This window comes from Phoenix dactylifera, chromosome 11, assembly GCF_051530095.1.
Source record: "Phoenix dactylifera cultivar Ajwa chromosome 11, Ajwa_hap1_PhDact_Kaust_v1.1, whole genome shotgun sequence".
In the NCBI taxonomy this organism is placed as follows: Eukaryota; Viridiplantae; Streptophyta; class Magnoliopsida; order Arecales; family Arecaceae; genus Phoenix; species Phoenix dactylifera.
This window is the reverse complement of record NC_143200.1, coordinates 9,470,172-9,488,905: the sequence shown is the minus strand read 5'-3', so window position 1 is coordinate 9,488,905 and position 18,734 is coordinate 9,470,172. Positions and strand designations below refer to the sequence as shown.

Below are 18,734 nucleotides of genomic sequence, written 5' to 3'. Positions count from 1 at the left end.
ACTTACACAATTATTTTGTAACTATCAAAATCAATCCTTAGTTCAACAATCTCTTCCTTTTGGATGATGTCAAAATATTTGAGTGTAAGTAGAATAAACCATTCTATGTACCAGAGCAGAATAATATCTATGCAATATGTTATCTTGAGCATTCCAAATTAGAACATAATCATATTAGAGCAACTATATTAAGCATCCGGTATTCATTTTATATAGATTATAGATTGTATTATTAGAGTATCAGAACATATCCTGTCATCATAATACCAAAGCATAATATGAATTGTTAGTGGAATCACAAATGATCAAAGCAATTAGAGGAAACCTCTAACTATTTTTCATTTATGTCAGGGCAATGACACAAGAAATAGCCAAAGTATCAAAGCCAATAATATTAGAGCATGTAGAGTTAGGAATGTACTTAAGTATTAGAACATTATTGTTCTCGTGCAATGGTGTCAAAGTAGTTAGAGCAAAAATGTGCAAATCAAAAATATCAAGATGGCAAACACATGCATACCAATAATATGCATCTATCAGATCATAGATTAGTAGTATCGAGACCTTGATTAGAGCAACAAGGAGAGTCAAAGGATATCAGAGCAACAACAAGGAGTGTCAAACTGTATCAAAGCAACAAATATTAGAACAATAAAGAGACATCAAAGTGAATACTTCTACTTCTGTTACTACTAATTCTCCTTATACTTCATGCATCTTTTGCTTATACTTCATATATTTACTCCCCCTTTTTGGCATCATCAAGTAAAATACTTAGCACAAGGAGGTGCATAAGAGATAGATACCATAAAGTTTGGCATCATCAAGCAAAATACTTAGCATAAGAAGTTGCGTAAGAGATAGATACCATAAAGCTGAACATAGTATAAGAGCAAAAGCCTCACAACATAGCACTAGAACGAAGTCATAAAGATACACATATAAGTCCAAGAAACATAAACCCAAAAATACATGAAACCTCACATAAGTCCAAAATACATAAAGACAAACATAAGAACAAAATATATAAAGACATACATAAGAACTAGACCTAGAAACAAGAGAAGCTCTAATCTTTAGATCAAATGGAGGAGGAGAATATCATTTTCCTGCATACTATGAATCAGTTGGCATAATTCATGCAACATCTATTGCATATACTTATCTAAACTATTTACACACCAAAAATCATATAATTCAAAGACTTCTAGCCCATGCATCAAATGATCAAGAAAATATATGTAATTTAATGTCATTTAGACCATCCAATTTTTTAACCACTTTATGCATAGTTTAGGAATTTCCAAATCACATGATTTTTTGTATATAAGTAGTTTACATCCAACAGTTCGGATCGTCAATTTGGGACCTCTATTGTCCAATCTAGACCTAACCTAGCCTCTATTGTCCAATCAAGTGTAGTCATATGTCTCTCTCTATGTATGTACGTACGTACGTATGTACATATTTATATATACTTATGTATGTATGCATCTATGTAGGTATGTATATACATATGTAGCTATACATACTTATGTAGGTACGTACTTACATAATTTATGTATGTAGTACTCACGTATGTATGTATGTTCGGGTTGCCCCTCCGTCCGAACCCAACCCAAATTGGAGTCGGGTTGAGATTTCAACCCAAACCCAACTTAGGTCATGCCTAATCAAATTTCAGGTTGGGCCCAGTTGAGTTCAAGTTGACCCAGCCAATTCCACCCCAACTGAATAGTGCTTAAAAGAAAATTCCTTGCTTCATGAACATGGTGTTTTGAGTCACGCACGGGATATTCTTTCATGGCTGATAGAACTACAGAGATGATGGTTTAGTATTCAACTTCCGCTAGCTTTATATGTTGTTGAGACTTTACAATCCAAGTATAACTTAGGCAGAATACTTTCTGCATTTCGGCGATCACGAGCTCAACTGACATCTGGAGAACCATCTTCACAGATCTTGCACGATGAAGCAGGACCGGGAAAAACACAGGGAAAAGGTGCAGGCACAAAAGTACATCATAACATTAAAAACCCTTAAGATGACCCAGGGCTGCCAATAAGCTGAGTTGTTTATGGCTAGCTCAGGCTTGACTCTATAACGGTCCAGCTTGATAAATCAGGAAATGATTCAAACTCAAACACAGACAAAAAGAACAGCCTTCCCTCTGGTGCACAATGTAGGAAATTTTCAAAGTTATATATATATAGTATGTATGTATGTATGTTTTGGGTGTTGTTTTTTTTTCTGAAGGAAAGAAGGTGAAAAGATGTGACCCTAGAAAAGTAGTTAAGGGTGAAAAGACACAAATGATGGTTGTCTAAAAAGTGGTGACTATTCAAACAAATATTGTGACTGTTTGAAGAGACACCAAGAATACTATAAAATGGGCCTCTCTACTGCAGAAAAATTATGACAACACATTCATTCTTTCCTTCGAGAATTATTATGACAACACATTCATTCTTTCCTTCCCTAATTCTCGCTTTTTAGTCTTGCCATTATAGCCAAACTCTTAGAGTTTTTGGGTTTGATATCGATAGTGCAAACACTATCGAACAAACAGATTTTTCTAAGCTCCATTATATTCTGGAGACAAATTAGCTAATCCCTTTTGCATACAAGTGGTGGGGACAAATATTGTCTTACGAAAAACGACATTGTAACGTGCCTTGAAGCATTTCTCTTTCTTACTTTTTTCATTCTCCAGCTCCTACACACAACCCTCACGCCCCATTGGTATCCACATGTGAATAGATTGTCTACATATTTAAACCTATTACATCTAGATCGTAATGGAGCAATTCTCTCTCATTTTCATTTGGCAAAAAGCAAATAGAAACTATGGCTCAGCTCGTTAACAACCTCATCCAGTTAATACATCAAGTCTGCATGACTGTTATCAACCCCAACTCATGTCGTATTAACTCTTTCAAAGAAGAAGACCGACGCCTATGAAGCTGTTTTGGCTCAACTCAGCTCATTTGCGCTCCTAACTATAAGCCAAGAATTGATGAACAGCTGGATCATGAATTCATATCAATGACAAAGCAATCATGTATGATATATGTCATCTTTTACTATATAGACCCTAATTTGCTGGTGGTGTTTAATTTAAGCAGTATGCGCACCCATTGCATGAACAGCTGCTGGAGAAGTTGCAAGCAGTGCCAACTAGAAACAAAACAAATCTGAATCAAATAGAAGGGATAGGAGCTCCAGAAGTTTCTGTAATATATTTTTCCCCCAAACTAGTTAATATTTTGCAGCCTACAGGGAGATCCAATAGGATCACAACATGCCCCAACCCAAAAGAAGCCAGACATGCTGAGGGGCAAAGGAAGCAATAACAACTTTCCCATTCGCTTTCAGATAATTATACAACATTGTGCTGTTAAGTGTAGTGAAAAAGTAGGCATACTCACAAGCAGCACAAGCTTTCCCATTCACTTTAACTACGCCACACAAGGCATAGCTCAAAATTCATTCACAGTTAACAGAAATTTTTATATAGCGAGACATGAATTGTTCCCAAAGTTAGATCCCCGTCTTGGCTGAAATGCATTTAGACAACATTTGAGAGCAAACCAAAACCTTCTGCCAGTATCATGTTGAATGGTGTCATATAATCAGACCAAGCACAGATCAAGCAACTACAGCATATTTCTAGGTTATAGATTGAAGCGGGGAAAAGGAACTTTGATACACAGCTTGACGCTATGCTTCCATTTTCTGAGACAGTCAACCAGCACCGTTGACCCCTTTGGAACAGTCAACTTGCCAGGAAAGGATAACCATCTAGAGAATTGATGTAGAAACGCCTCAGTCCTGAAAAGAGATAAGAGGGCAAACCAGATGGTTAGGACCAACTCTCCTGGCAGTAAGTGCCTCCTAGCATGTGATAACAAAAAAATGGTGAAGGTTTTCAAAACAAACAGTTGGCAAGGCAAGGTAAGAGGCTCCAGTAAAGTTTGAGTATCACCTAAAAACACTGGAAATTATCACCTGTACAGTAGATGCATGCTTTATCTTACACGATATAGTTTCTTATCTACTTAGTATTCAAATAATTACGTTTCTAGAACAAATAACTGGAGAAAGTCAGAAAGGAAAATTGAACTCAAGACAATAAATGAATCAACAGCAACAGCGATGCCTTAATAGCAATTTATCACAAAATCCGAGGCCAGAATAAGGATTCAGACAGTATATGTAGGATGTCACCTGTTCTACTGGTGTTGGATCTTCAGTTTGCTTCTGATCTTGAGCATCACTTACTTCATTCTGATCATCCATGTCCATTTTGTCGTCTTTCGCATGGTCTGCAACCATGGCTACATCATTGTTCAGAATCTGAAATTCTGCAGGAATTTGACCAGACTTCAGAGCCTGCTCATGGCAAATGAACATCAGTCAGCTTATATAGCTAGAAAACAAATGACATGCAAGAACATCTGTTTTATAGTGCAGATGGAAAATACCTTTTCAAGCCTTGCTACTTCTTCAAGTGTTTGAGAGTTCACAATTGCAGCCTGCACATATCAAGATTAGCGGTTAATCTTCTTGCACACAAACTCTAGATAATATTCAAGCATAGATTTGCATCACATGACATGGGAAAGGATAAATCAGCAAATTTCTATATCATCAAAGATAGCAACAAACAAGAGAGAGGACTATATGCCATGGTAGATGCACAAGATGTTTCCAGATATTTCTATTTTGACATCAATGTTAAAGACTAAAGAGGGGCCATCATAGGCATTTCCCTGCATTACTAAGAATGCAATGTGTTACCTCGAAAATCTAGAGTGCACGCCAGTTTGAAAAGCCATGCATTAGTTTGAAAAGCCATATATTACCTTGATGGCTGTAATTTGCTCGGGTGTAGGGGCAACAACTTTAGGAGCCTCCTCTGCTTTTGAAGCATTGGGTACATCCGGAACTTCACCTGGAGTAAATGTCTTTGCAGGTATATTTTTGGCTTCCTCTTCTGCTTCTTTTGATGCAAACAAGCGTTCTGCTTCAAGCCTCTCCTAGTGACAGATGAATAGAACAATCTAAGTCAAATCATACAAATATTTCATCAAGAAAACTTAAGGATCTACAAGAAACAGTTGCAAAAAATATCACATTTTGTCCCAACAGTTTGACATGTCCCAACAGCATATATGAGAAATTAGAGTTTTGGAAACAGTATATGTTTATAAGCAAGCAACTATAAAAAGGTAAGGACCCATGCGAACAAAGCACAATGTCACATGTTGGTCTGTCAAATGAAATCTTGCATGTACATAAATTTAGGAGGAAGGGATTTGGAGATGCAAACGTAAGGAAACTGACACCATTGCCAAACCAACATCAAGCAAGCAATGGTTTGAAATTGTTGATATGCTTGAAAAGAGAAGGATAAAGGTGTACTCTTCCTGTACTAAATAAAGCAATCAAACAAGAAATCATTAGCTAGGAAAAAGAAATAGTGCTCCATCTTGTACCAAATTCATTCCTCCAAATATCATGGTTGCCAAAATGCCAAATATAATTCAAAGATAAATGATTTTTAAATTTTCAATTGGACTAGCAAATAGTTTATAATGATAAGTATATAGCACATAAGCTCGACAAATAACAGATAAAAAAAGAAAAGAATAAAAACATATAACAATTACAATAATGAGGAAAAGAAAAAAAATATTCCAATATACTAACTCATCACAGTCAAGAACGTCAAACGACTGACTCAATTCTCGGACAGCCACAAAGGAAATATCAGTACAAAACTCCAAAGAAAATTGGCATCCCCAACAGTGTAGTTTTTGTTAGAAGGCAAAAGAAAAAGGATGATTGACAGGATCATACTTGTCATGTAAGATTCCAAACCAACTTACTCATCTTGGTGATTTATGATTGTTTAAGATGAGAAAATGATATAGGCATGTCATATTTTAATTTTTGACCAGTAGCTTAGAAAATTCATGCACCAATACATGTTTCAAAAAAGCTTTATGGTTGACCAGAATATGTTCACAGAACTTCTACTTAAATACAGAAAATGCATTGAAGCTCTGATATGCATGCAGGTTTTCTTCTTATTTCTCTAAATTGCATTATTGCATGCTTTACGTACCCATGTCAGAAGCTAGGGGTAAGGATACATCTGATCATACTGATATGCATCCAATTCCCTATCTGATTCTATCCATATAAGGACACAAGTTTTAGCATCCGACTATTTGTACACCAAAGAAAAGCAGATACAGAAGTGGATTTAAACCAATATCTGATTTGTACCAAATCAAATTTCAGACCTATTTAGTCTCATATAGCTCTTAAAAACTTCAAAGATGGGTTTAAGTGATAGCATCACTGTTTTCAGTTTTCTTTCCATACAGTGATATCTTGGTCAATTGCATCCTCTAACCACTATATTAATCCAAAATGTGTAGCTTAGATTTATTAAGCTCACTAGACAACAAGGAAAACCTCCTAAGAATTCTGAAGTAAGATCTCACATTAGAGGATTGACTTTGGGAAAATTAAGTGATGTTGGGAATCATAACACTCGGTTGAATGGTGATTGTGACAGAAGCATTTACAAAAGGCACACATTTTGTATGATCAAGAAGGTCAAATCCACATTTTAAGCTGGCTCATATGTTCATCAGAGGAAAAGACCAAGGGTCGTCACTCAGAATGTTTTTTCTTCTTTCTAGATTTTATATAATTTAAAGTGAACTTTTATTCAGTTTTAGATATAATATATCACAAAATTTTATTTTTTTGATGCCAATCATAAACCTCTGGAATGTCTAATGTGGATCGCAAAGGGAAAATCTTTTCTTGAAATAATCAACTTTGTCATATGTTTCAAATTGATTCTTTGGCTTGTGATTTCTAAGATGAACAAAGTGCCTTAAATCATGTGTTCCCATCCTCGCCCTTTTCAAGTCTAAGGAAATTAGGATGCTTGCTCTTTGATCTAATGAATTAGAATTATAGCCAAAAGAGTTGTAAACTTGGCATTTTACCCATCAACCAGAACAATCAGATTCTAGAATTCATTGTAGGCACCAAGGTCGGCAGAACCATTCCGAACCAGGCAGTTCCGGTTGTACTGAGCCGTCCCGGCGGCAGATCGGGACGGTTCTGGCGATGGAAAAGAAATCCGTTGCCAAAGGAGAAGGAGAAAGAAAGAGAGGAAAAGAGAGAGCGAGCGAGGCAGGAGGAAAGGGAGAGAAAGGAAGAGAGAGGAAGGTGGAAGCAGGCGGAGAGCCAGCAAGCGCGCGGAGGACGCTCCTCCGGGCTTCACGACCGGAGAACAGCACGGGTCCCCTATTTTGTTCAAAACAGGGGTCCAGCCCCTTTTTTTTATTTCGCGATTTTTAAGTAAAATCAGCCTTCCTCCACTTCCTGCCCGGACCGCCAGCCTCCGACAGCCCTCCGTCGGCCTCCGCCACCCTTCTCTCTCTCTCTCTCGTTTTCTCTCTCTCGTTCACCCTCTCCCCACCTCTTCTACTGTGACGGTACAAGCCTAGCACGACACAACGCAAGCCCGTACCGACCCGTGCAGCCAGATAACCGATTCGAGGCCCAGTACCGGCACAGCAAACCATGGTAGGCACCACTCTTAGAAGGTTGATGTTAACACCAATTCTTAGAGGGTTGATGTTAACAAATGATCGCAACTTAGATTTGTGGACTCCAGCAAACCCTGCTATGATCGAAAATTGCTCAGATGATGATGATGATGAGTAGGTAAAGGATAAGTGTAAGTCTTTTAAAGTTTCAATCATGGCGGCAGAGCCCATATCATTTATACATGAAGTCATATTCTTCTTCATAATTTATACCACACTTTTTATTTGTTGGTGGACGAAGGGAGGAAGAATCATACAAATATTGCTCCTACTTTTCAAGACTAGCCTTTTAAGGGACATTTTCCACAAAGATTTTCATATGGTAAAACTATGCTTCAAATGCATTTTTCTCACTTGTGGCAAGAGGAATGTATCCCAATGTAAGTGAGTGAGAGAGAAAGAGAGAGAGAGATTTGACCTGAACTACAGGCACAATTATCACTTTTTTCTTTTCTTTTTTTTAGGGGGGAAGGGGGGTGAGGATAATATAGCAGTCCATGCAACCATAAAATTGGATCCTGATTGTACTTTTACTTTGCTAAAAAAAATGTAAACAAAGCCTCACCAGATGCAAGAAAGAATTTCCTGAAGCTGCACATTAACATAAAAAAAGGATTTTTTTAACATGTAATATAACCTAAGGGTCAATGCCAGGCAAAGAGGTAAACTGTTTAGGCAAGAATATTAATGAGATGAAAACATTCTACGGATTACAAGTTCATGTACATTTTGTCAGCTGAGAAATGTTTGTATAAGAGAACAATGATTTCAAACTAGTACAATGGGCCACCTAGCAACTAGGCACTAGGTGGAGGCCAAGTTCAAGGTGGCCCATAAATAATAAATTCAAAAACTAATAAAATATAAGGAGAAATCTGAAAAGATAATTACATTTTGAAAAAAATAACATATCAAGTAATATTTAGCAAGTCAATGAAATACAGACTTTGGTAACCATTCAACACAATTTCATAAATCGTCCTCATCTTCCGGACTCAAACAAGACATAACATCAAGGCATACTCCTACGTAACCAAGAAACTCATCTTTTAGAACATTGTAAAAAAGACTTCCTTGGAATGCAATTTGTCCATATCAAGTGGGGCCACCACATTAACCACCTTGGTAAATTCATGCCATTTTGTGATTCATGTGGGACCCACCTATTGTAAACACTTTTTTTTGTATGGAGACTCCGTAACCATGCGGTTTCAAGATGAAATGAAAGCAATATTAAAATAGAGAAGGATAGCATGAGCAAATCGTTCATATATTTTGATATTAAAATAGAGAAGGATGAAATGCCCAGATTTTAAAAGTGTAAGTTAAGACAACGTGAATTTAGGACTCCAACAGTAAGAATATAAGGGTGGCCTTGGTGCAACGGCAAGGTTGCTCTATAATGACCTGAAGGTTACAAGTTCGAATCACGAAAACATCCTTTTCATATATGGGGGTAAGGTTGCATATATCTAACCCTCACCAAAACTTGCAATGGCAAAAGCCTCGTGTACTAGGCCACCCTTTTTTAAAGAGCATAGCACCAAATTTAGAAAAACATATATAGTATGATATATCAATAATTCTAAGATATGAAAAAAAATAATCCTAGTTAACTCCTTACCTCCTTATTTTCAATTTCTCACCACAATTTGACCCATTAAACAAACTTTAGTCTTTCATTCATGGTTAAGTATTCCTATTCTTTTACTCATATCTGCTTTCTTAAGCCTTCCAATCTCCTCACTTAGGTTTCTCTAGTCCAAACAATTTTTTTTCATCTTGTCCTCCCTTATATATTTCCTACCAAATGTAGTCATCACCATTAATGCATATTTTACCAGGACCAAGCCTCAACATCCCCATCTATCTTCATTTGTGCACAAAGGCACTCTTCACTACTGAACCTTTTGATAAAAAAGCTTTCAAATTCATGTTAATTTTATGCAAATGGATGAGAGCTTGGAACCCAGAATGGAAATGAAGCATGTTCTGTAATGGGCCGAATGAATGGTAATTTTCATTTCCTTCACAGTTTAACTGGTACAAAGAATGGTGGCAAAAAGAAATCGTCATATTCATCACTGCGGTTTCTTTGTTATCAAAGCAGATGAAAATATGTGATAGTTATATGAACCACTAACGGAAAATATGTGACTATAAAAGAGAAGAACAAGATCTAATGCACTAAACAAGTCGCTGTATTAGTTTCAAGGAAATATATTAGGAATGAGGGCATAAATGAGCCAAGCTCGAGCAAGAAAGACCTAGCTCAAGCTCAGCTCATTGTGTACCAAGCCAGGCTTGAGCCAACTCATCTAAGAAACAAGCACCTAAGGCCCCTACGAAACTTTCAGTCATATACGTTGAGCTAATTTTCATTGTTATATCTCATTATAGCTAATCTACATTCTTTTTTTTACATAAATTATATTTCCCTTTGACAATTTTTATTCAAATTAAATTTTATATCAATTATTTATTAATACTTATATCAAGCTTAATTGAACAGAGCTAGCAGAAGTCAAGCCTAACTCTAGCTAAAAATAGCAGCAGCAGCATCCTAAAACCCATGATGTAGTATCCATTTGGACAAGGCTACACCATCTAACCGGAGGCCTCTTGTTTGCTCACCACTAGGGTGGAACCATATCCAACCAATGGGGATACTTTGTATAATCTCTTGAAGTCAGAGAAAGGATTAACTCATTTACCAATGAATCAAGCTGAATTCAAGCCAAATTTTGAGCCTAACATGAGGTGCTCATGAATAATTTGCTTATTTGAAAGCCCTATTAGGAATTGAAACATGTATGCTTTCCAGGAAGATGTATTCCACCAGAGTAATACGAATATGAAAGAATCAACCAGAAATTCCATGAATAATTTGCTTGTTTACAAACTCCATTAGTAACTGGTGCATGTACCATTTCCAGGAAGATGTATTTCACCAAAATAAAAAATATATAAAAGAATCAACTGAATTTCCAAGAAAAATAATAGTGTGTTGCCAACAAAATGCATACATCAGACTACAAAAAGATACATAATCATATGCATGTTAAGAACAAGACCACCTTCTTCAAGGTGATACATATTAATTAGCCAGAAATCAGAAGATTGCTCTCAGCAACACATATTTAGATGACCAAAAAACACATGAAAACTGTAAACAATGCCAAGCAGGAGCTAACCTTCTGTTTCACTTTCTTGAAATCAAGCAGCCGCAGTTGTTTCAATTTGTAGATCACATATAACCGATAATTTGATTTTTTTGTAATATTATTGTCCAATAAACTAAGGAATTGCAGCTTCGGAAGCGATGCAAGGGGATCAATCTCCACCAAGTTTAGTAGACGGTTATTTGTAAGGACTAGAGTATGTAACTTCGGGAAGAATTCTGTGAATTGCAAGAATAAAAAAGAGGGAAGATTGATGTATTAAAACATGCTTAGTTAGAAACAAATGATGTTAACATTTCCAACCTAGAAGTTTTCAAAGTATTCTCACCTCCAATTTTAGGATTGATGCGAGTGATCCTGTTATTATTAATTAGCAAAGTACCCAGACGATTCAAGTAAGGAAAGTTCTCAAGCTTGACAATCTCATTGTCAGACAAATCAATTGTGTCAAACTGGTCCTGTCAAAGAGGCAAGACAAAGAGCATGACTATAGACAGCACACGCATGAAGTTCTCAAAGCTTAATTTCCAAAAGTGTGGAAGTCTCGGTATTTAAGTAGAAAAAAAAATCACATGGAAAATATATTATATCAACGATTGATGAAAGGAAATAAGCAAGAAAAAAGGAATAAAACCTATAATCCAGCCTTATGAGTTCAACTTTTATACAAGAAAGAATGTTTTAAATTAAAAAAAATAATAAGGCACATGCATAATACCATAAATAAATTTTCAGTATCTCATGCAGTAAATCTAGCAAGCCTCAGCATTGGGATTTTGGCCAAGCATTTGATATTGCATAGGAAACTAAATCAACGGCTTGCATTCATGTTTTTCAGCTATAAGCCCATATCATGTCATGTTGTACCACATAGACTATGAACTAAAACACAGCATAACCACCATATATAGAGGATAATGTTCATCTCCATCAACTTAATATATTTTAATCCTCCTCCATTTGCAAAGATAAGGATAAATCATACTCAAGAGACCCAAATTTTGCAGATGCCTATTTCCGACAAGATCTGATATCCAAACTCGTGGTATATTGAAATTAGCATAAAGTTTGGAGTTTAGCTGTTGCATAGCACAGTAATGTGCATTCCAGTGACTTTATCAACAAAAGGATGCATATTTGTGCCATATGATGCTCCAACAAGAGATAAAGAGGTTATGATGTCTAAAATGTGGTATTAAAAAAGGAAAACAAAAGAAAATCTAGTTAGGAACTATTAGATTTCCTCATGGTTATTTTATGTCGTTCGCTGCCTTTAGTAATTTCTAATAGTGTGTGTGCTATTACTCAATAAGGATAATTTTTGCGAACAATAAGAGTTACAAAACAAACTAAACCTTGTTTGCCATCTTTTAGACAAAGCCAGTGATGACATTCATGCAATCTTCATGAACTTCCAAAATTAAAACTAGAAAACCAAGGATCACTATGCCGGTACCAGGGCCTGGACTAGTTGCTTGGCAGCACTATTCGGTATGCCCTCGTGCTGGGCTCGTACCAACACAGCAAAAAGGGTGAGGGAGAGGGAGAACAGGAGAGAGGAAAAGAGAGAGGGGGGAAAGGGAAGGAGAGGGAGAGGGAGGAAGGGAGGGAGGGAGAGGGAGAAGACTGTGGAGGCTGGTAGAGCGCGCCTCGATACGGCAGAGACAGCAGAGGAAAGGGAGAATGGAGCTAGTGATGACAATCATGCAATCTTCATTAACTTCCAAAAATGAAACTTGAAACCCAGGATCATTGTGCCGGTACCAGGGCCCGCTTGGCAGCACGATTTGGTATGCCCGCGTGTCGTTCCGGGCTGGGCTCATACCGACACGGCAAAGAGGGTAGGGGAGAGGGAGAGCAGGATAGAAGAAAAGAGAGAGAGAGGGAAGGGAGGGAGAGAGAGGGAGAAGACCGCGAAGGCCAGTAGAGCGTGTCTCGATATGGCAGAGACGGTGGAGGAGAGGGAGAACAGATAGAGGAAAAGAGAGAACAGGTCCAACATATGGGGGATCTATGGTGTAAGTTGAGCATTAAATCAAAGGGTCCATGAGAGGAGAAATCTAATTCATGTTACATGATAAGCATGTGATTCCAGATATGTATAGCAATTGAAGTGACATCCAAATATTATATACGTACTTTCATATCTCTATACTAATTGAAGTAACAACCAAATTCAAATTATCATTCTATGGGCTTACCTTCATAGCTATAGAACTCTACATTCCACTGCTCAAAATTTGGATTAGGAAGTTCATGTTAGATTAGGGAGTTCATGATGCACCTATCATTAAACTTATTGTTGATAAATCATAAATATGTAGACTGTAAATAAAACAGAGGACAATCACTTGTGCACAAAGTTCACATTTCTAATTTCACCCTGCAATTGATAGCTCTTTTAACTTTAAAAAAAAACACAATTAATGGCACACGATAATTAAATGAGCTCCTCTTCAATACCAATGGAAAAACAACCCATCACCCCCACCGCAACAATATGCTCATGTATTACAATGTTCCTCAACCCCCCATAAGTGGCTTATAATACCCAGAAAGTACAAAGAATAATATAAATCTGACCTACCAATCAGATCTACACCACTTTAGGTTAGAATTGGCTTAAGAATTCCCAAAATCTGAAAACATACATAGATCTAGTAACTTCTGGCTAAGACCATTTCGACTAATAACAGGTCAAATTATCAAGTCTTTTTGCTGAAGGAAGGAAATTTTTATTGCAATAAACAAATATTTCTACAGCATATTTTCTCCCTTTCAAATGCCTAAAACGGTGCTCAATACTTGTCTTAACAAGGTGGAAGTTTCCTAAAAAAATTTCAAGAAAGAGAGATCAAGCAGACCGCAAAAAAAAACTTGCTACTTTGACTAAGCATTAACAAATATAGCAAATAAGTAACTAGATACTAAAACTATAAAGATCTTTGAGGTGTAACTTAGTCTAGGCACAATGGTGTTCCTGGATCAATGTAACTTGTTATAATGCCACATGAAGCCATAACACCAAAATGTCAAACCTGCAACCTGTTCTCAAGGGAGAGGACCAGTGGCCAACCAATACATGACATGAAAGTCTGATATGAAAATTATGTTAAAGCCATAATATAACCACTCATTACCAACCTGTTGTGTATATCTAGTATAGTTTCAACCAAACTAATATCAGATAAAATGCTTCCTCTTCCAGCACTAGAAATAACCAAAACACAATGCCATTATCCTCACCCACCTCTAATCTTTGGCCAATTAGATCCAATGATCTCCCTATAGCCATCCAAAGTCCAAAACCCAACAACCATAAAAGACTACAAACCTGCAATAACCCACTATACAAATTCAAATGTTATTCACCCTATCATAAGGAATAATTCCAATGTTACAAACATCTGCAGTTTTTAAGGGTTGATTTTGTAGCCATAACGTGGGCAGTCATAACTAAAAGCTTCCACATTACCTGTTATCAAAGATCCCATACTCAAAATTAATAATCCAGGCAAAAGAGTTACAGATCTATAATAAGATCTAGAGTAAATTACAAAAACTTCCTTGAGATTTATGTTTATTGCACTTACACCCGATAGTTTTGTAAAACATACACTTACATCCAGTTAAATTAACAGCATTAGTGAATCCACTTACCTCATGTGAAAAGTCAAAATTGCCTCTAAGTGATGAGTAAATTACAAAAATTCTTTAAAGTTAGCGGTAAATTATACTTACATCCAATAGTTTGAAAAACCTACTCTTATCCCCTTGAGGTTTATTTTTATCCAATATTTTAACTCGTAACTTAACAGAATGTTAGCAAAATCGTTAACTTAAATGGGACCTAAATGCCACATCAAAAAAAATAAAAAAAATGATCAAAGTAACCTTAAGTGATATGATATCCATCCTAGGAGGAGAACAGCCGTGAGGCACTATGAGTATGGAGCTTGATCTTGATGAATTATCAAAAAAGAGCCATATGCCAAAAAAAAAAAAGCAATCTACATCTCTCAGGCAAGTTGATACTTCTAAAATTTTCTGCTGCAGAAAACTAGCATCAAGAGTTTTGTCGCTTGAGCTAGCGGTCCAAACTATGCCATGGAATCACAACTAATACACCCTCCAAAAGGAATAGTGCTCACGCACATACTGATTTGGATCCTTTCGATGACAGGCTGCCAGAGCTATCATAATTCTATATGTAGACATAATAATCCTCATCCACAGCGACAATGTTAAAAAATCGGTATTGGACAAGTAGAACTCGGAATCAACAAATAATATACATGCATCCTCAATCTCTATGACATGGTAGGCGGAAAAGTAAGAAAAAATTCTGATCAGAAAGGAAACTCGTTGCTGAATGCTGGTCAGGAAGGATGCTTGTCGCCGGATGCCGGTTGAAAAGGAAGCTTGTCGTCGGTCGCTCGTCGAGAAGAGACACTCGTAGTGGGGTGGTGAAGCGAGAAAAACCCTCGCCACTCAATCTCAAAAAGAAGAAGACTCTTGAAGATAGAAGACTTCAAAGAGTGAAAGAGGAACCTTATTTTCTTATGGAGGTAAATTTTAACTTTTTACAATAGACAAATAGTTTCACTAATACTGTCAATTTAAATGGGTGTAAGTGTAGGTTTTATAAAATATTTGGTGTAAGTGTCATAAACGTAAACTTCAAAAAAAAAAATTACAAGGTTATTTTGGTCATTTTTAAATTTTTTTCTGACATAGCATTTGAGTCCCATTAAAAGTTAATGGTTTGAGTATAAATGTAATTTACAATAAACCTCGGAGGGGTAAGCATAGGTTTTTCATATTATTGAGTATAAATGTAATTTACCCCTAATCTAAAAAAAAAATTGTAATTTACTCTAATATCTAAATAAGATATCAAAGAATTCTAAGTCAAATTACTTATTATCGCAACAATATGAAAGAGGAAACTTTGAAAGAAAGAAAACTAAAATAAGCATAGGTTCTAACTATAAGAACTCATTAAAAATTGCAATTTTTCCCTACTAATAGTTAATGTCATCATTGTAAACAATAATGGGAAAGCGAAACCAATCCCTCTCAGATAGCAAGGTTAGCTAAGTATGAATAAAACAATAAACAATACTAACTAGACAAGAATGACAACTAATAGGGAAATGACCAGTACATGCTTTGCCAATTCAGACCATGAGCTACATACTCAAGATGCAATGCTTTGAGTTGGAAAGATGCTCCAAATGCTTCAAGATAGCATTTCGAAAGGGTCAGCCATGTTGTTTTGGCCTTCAAATTAATGAATCTTTGGATGGGATTGTCAATTTCTAGAAAAAGGTGTACTAGCTTGTATGATTGAAATGATGGATACAGGAGTTAGCTAACACATCAAGTACACTCGAGTGTTGATGGAGGGTTATCAAAGAAGCACTCCAAAAGAGATTGTAAAGCTAACATTAGCTAGATGTGGCGACTATAGCATTGGCAAGCAAACTTTGCTAGGGTAGTTGATGAGATTGATGGAGTAAGCTAGCTAATTATCTTTATAATGTAGTATATATGGGATGTATAGGTGAGCTGAAAACGTTCGTTAAACTTCAGCAGAGGCTACAAAGTTTGCTATAGGAACTAAGGAGGGGACTATCAAAACTAATAACAAGAATATTCAATTTTGACTGTGTCAACCATGTGCTAAAAATATTGAGGCCTTGTCGGACCAACCACAACTAATGAACAAGAACATTGGTAAAAAAAATTTGGTTTATGACTTCAAATTGCCTCGACCATGTGCTAAACATATTGAGGCCCTCTATCTTCTATAATATTTGGACTTATTATGTACGCTTTGTATTTCTGCATAAAAAGTTGACAGATCCTTCATTCCCTTCTAAAAGTTGGTCTTCCTTAAGTGTTCAACTAGAAGTGCAGCAGTCCATCTTTTTCCTCTACTATTCCCCTTTTAACAATGGATCCATATAACTAGTATAAATTTCTTCATGAGGCGATGGATGAAGCTAGATAGACAGCAATTTTTAGTGGAGATCATAAAAGGATATTAAGGGTCCAAGAAATCTCATTAAGGGATGTGAATAATTGTTTAGGAGTAGTCTAGGATGCCGATCTAAAAGAAGATGGGTGTCTTTGTAGGATTGATGTATTAGAGACGGAATGCTGTTATTGAATTCAAACACTGGGACAAGGGGAAAATTGTACATAGAAGGTGTTAAAAGAAGCCCTTGGTTAAAAAGACCTCAAACTAGTGATTGTGATTCTCTTGACGGAATAAACCCTAAGAGAAGCCATTCATATAATCATAACTTGTACGTTCTCACCTAATATGAAGATGAATAAGTTTCCTTCACCTAATATGTTCCAACATGAGTTAGAAGTCAACACTACTAAAGACTCATTTCGACCCCTTAACCTCCATATTACCGTTCCATTAACTCAGTATTAGGATGAAACGTTTCCAGAACCATGCAGCAAACAACTGATCCTATGCTAGTATTGATATTAATCACATAATATCTCTCCATCCCTAGTCCCATGCCCCTGGCAGAACCCCTTTACACTATGAGCTAAATATGGCAAGAAATGCTTTTGACCATCTCCTCCAAGCCCTCAGCAAATCTTCCAATACTTAGAACTCACAAGAAAGCTCTACAGTTTAGTATCATGTACCAAACTTCAAACTAACAATAGAAAACAGAGCCGTCTATGAAATCAATTAACATACAGCCTGGAAGGCTTCCATCACAAAGAAGAGACAGAAAAGGGTTCATGAAACATCAATATAAGAACACGAAAGAAGGACAAGAAATAAATAAGGAGGAGATTCAGCTGACCTCAGTGGCACCCAAGTTCTCTATGACTGCAATCTTGTTCCCTGAACCAATCAACACCAGATATTAGCAAGCCAGCCCCAAGTCTTCTTGACAAAAAGAGATAAAACCCTAACAGCACTTTTTTTTAATAGGAAGCGTAGCAAAAGGCGATGGAGAGAAGGGTACACAAACCTCGGAGGTCCAACTCTCGCTCCTTGATGCAATTAAAGAAGTGTTGGCTCTTCCATATCAAATCCGCCGTCAGTCTCACCATTGTTGGCTTGTTGCCGATACTGCTACTGCTACTGTTGCTGCTTTTTAGGGCACGGAAGAACGCTTTGGGGCGCTCGGCGGAAGAAGGGTGTTTAATTTTAGCGGCAGCGGCGCCCTAGCCTAAAACAAAAAAGCGGAGAAGCGAGCGGCCGCGAGAGGATGATAGCCAACCCACGCGGCGGCTAGTGGAGCTCCGTGAGTCGGTTTTGGGGCCGGCTCTCTCCGCCCTTCCTCGGGGCGTAACACTGGGACTGGTCGGCTGATGTTGGGCTCCTAATGTGGCCGGGCTTAGACCAGATGTGAGATGACCCAGACTTGATAACGAGGCCACCGCCCCAGTAGAGGTGGCCACGCCACTGTGTTGACATTACCTTTATTTTCCTATGTACATCCATAGCGGTCTTAATGATGTAGTTTCGGTTTAGTTAACTGATTTATATTTAGTTGCCTTTGATTATTTTTTTTTTTTTTTGATATTTGAGGAGTAGTTGGTTCGATATCTTTTGTTTTCATGAAGCTTTCGTGCTTAAATTTTTAGTATCTTAGAGCTCAATCTTGAGAAAGCTCAGTGTCTATGATTCCTAGTTTGATTTAGAAAAAAAACTCATTATAATTATGATTTCAAGAAAACTTGTATGCTTGTATATAAATACACATGTTTGAGGGGACCATTTCTTTTCAAAAATATACCATCCTCTCTTAAATTTGGAGATCAATATATATCTTTCATCTTATGAAAAATACAGAAATCTCCATTGATTAATTTACGAGAAACCTAAGAAAAGCTCTTCGAATTATAAGTATTGTGTCAAAATTATCA

General features: G+C 36.8%; 1 protein-coding gene across 1 annotated transcript; it reads right to left on the bottom strand.

Moving 5' to 3' along the window:
- Positions 1-3,329: 3,329 nt before the first annotated feature.
- LOC103715361 (U2 small nuclear ribonucleoprotein A'-like) lies at positions 3,330-18,297 on the bottom strand. Its single transcript, XM_008802961.5, has 8 exons — positions 17,834-18,297; positions 17,663-17,703; positions 11,152-11,281; positions 10,836-11,041; positions 4,867-5,040; positions 4,486-4,536; positions 4,229-4,393; positions 3,330-3,832 (listed from the first exon to the last, which is right to left on the bottom strand). The coding sequence occupies exons 1-8, from the start codon at positions 17,913-17,915 to the stop codon at positions 3,827-3,829; spliced, it is 855 nt and encodes a 284-aa protein (XP_008801183.2). The 5' UTR covers positions 17,916-18,297; the 3' UTR covers positions 3,330-3,826.
- Between the last annotated feature and the right edge of the window lie 437 nt (positions 18,298-18,734).

What these genes read in the sequence shown, in the direction of transcription:
- LOC103715361 (XM_008802961.5), bottom strand. Translation starts at nt 17,915, where the DNA reads ATGGTGAGACTGACGGCGGATTTGATATGGAAGAGCCAACACTTCTTT. An exon ending in CATCAATCCTAAAATTGGAG is followed by an intron (nt 11,042 to 11,151) that starts GTGAGAATACTT and finishes TGCAATTCACAG; the next exon opens with AATTCTTCCCGAAGTTACAT. An exon ending in AGCAAATTACAGCCATCAAG is followed by an intron (nt 4,537 to 4,866) that starts GTAATATATGGC and finishes TGATATGTGCAG; the next exon opens with GCTGCAATTGTGAACTCTCA.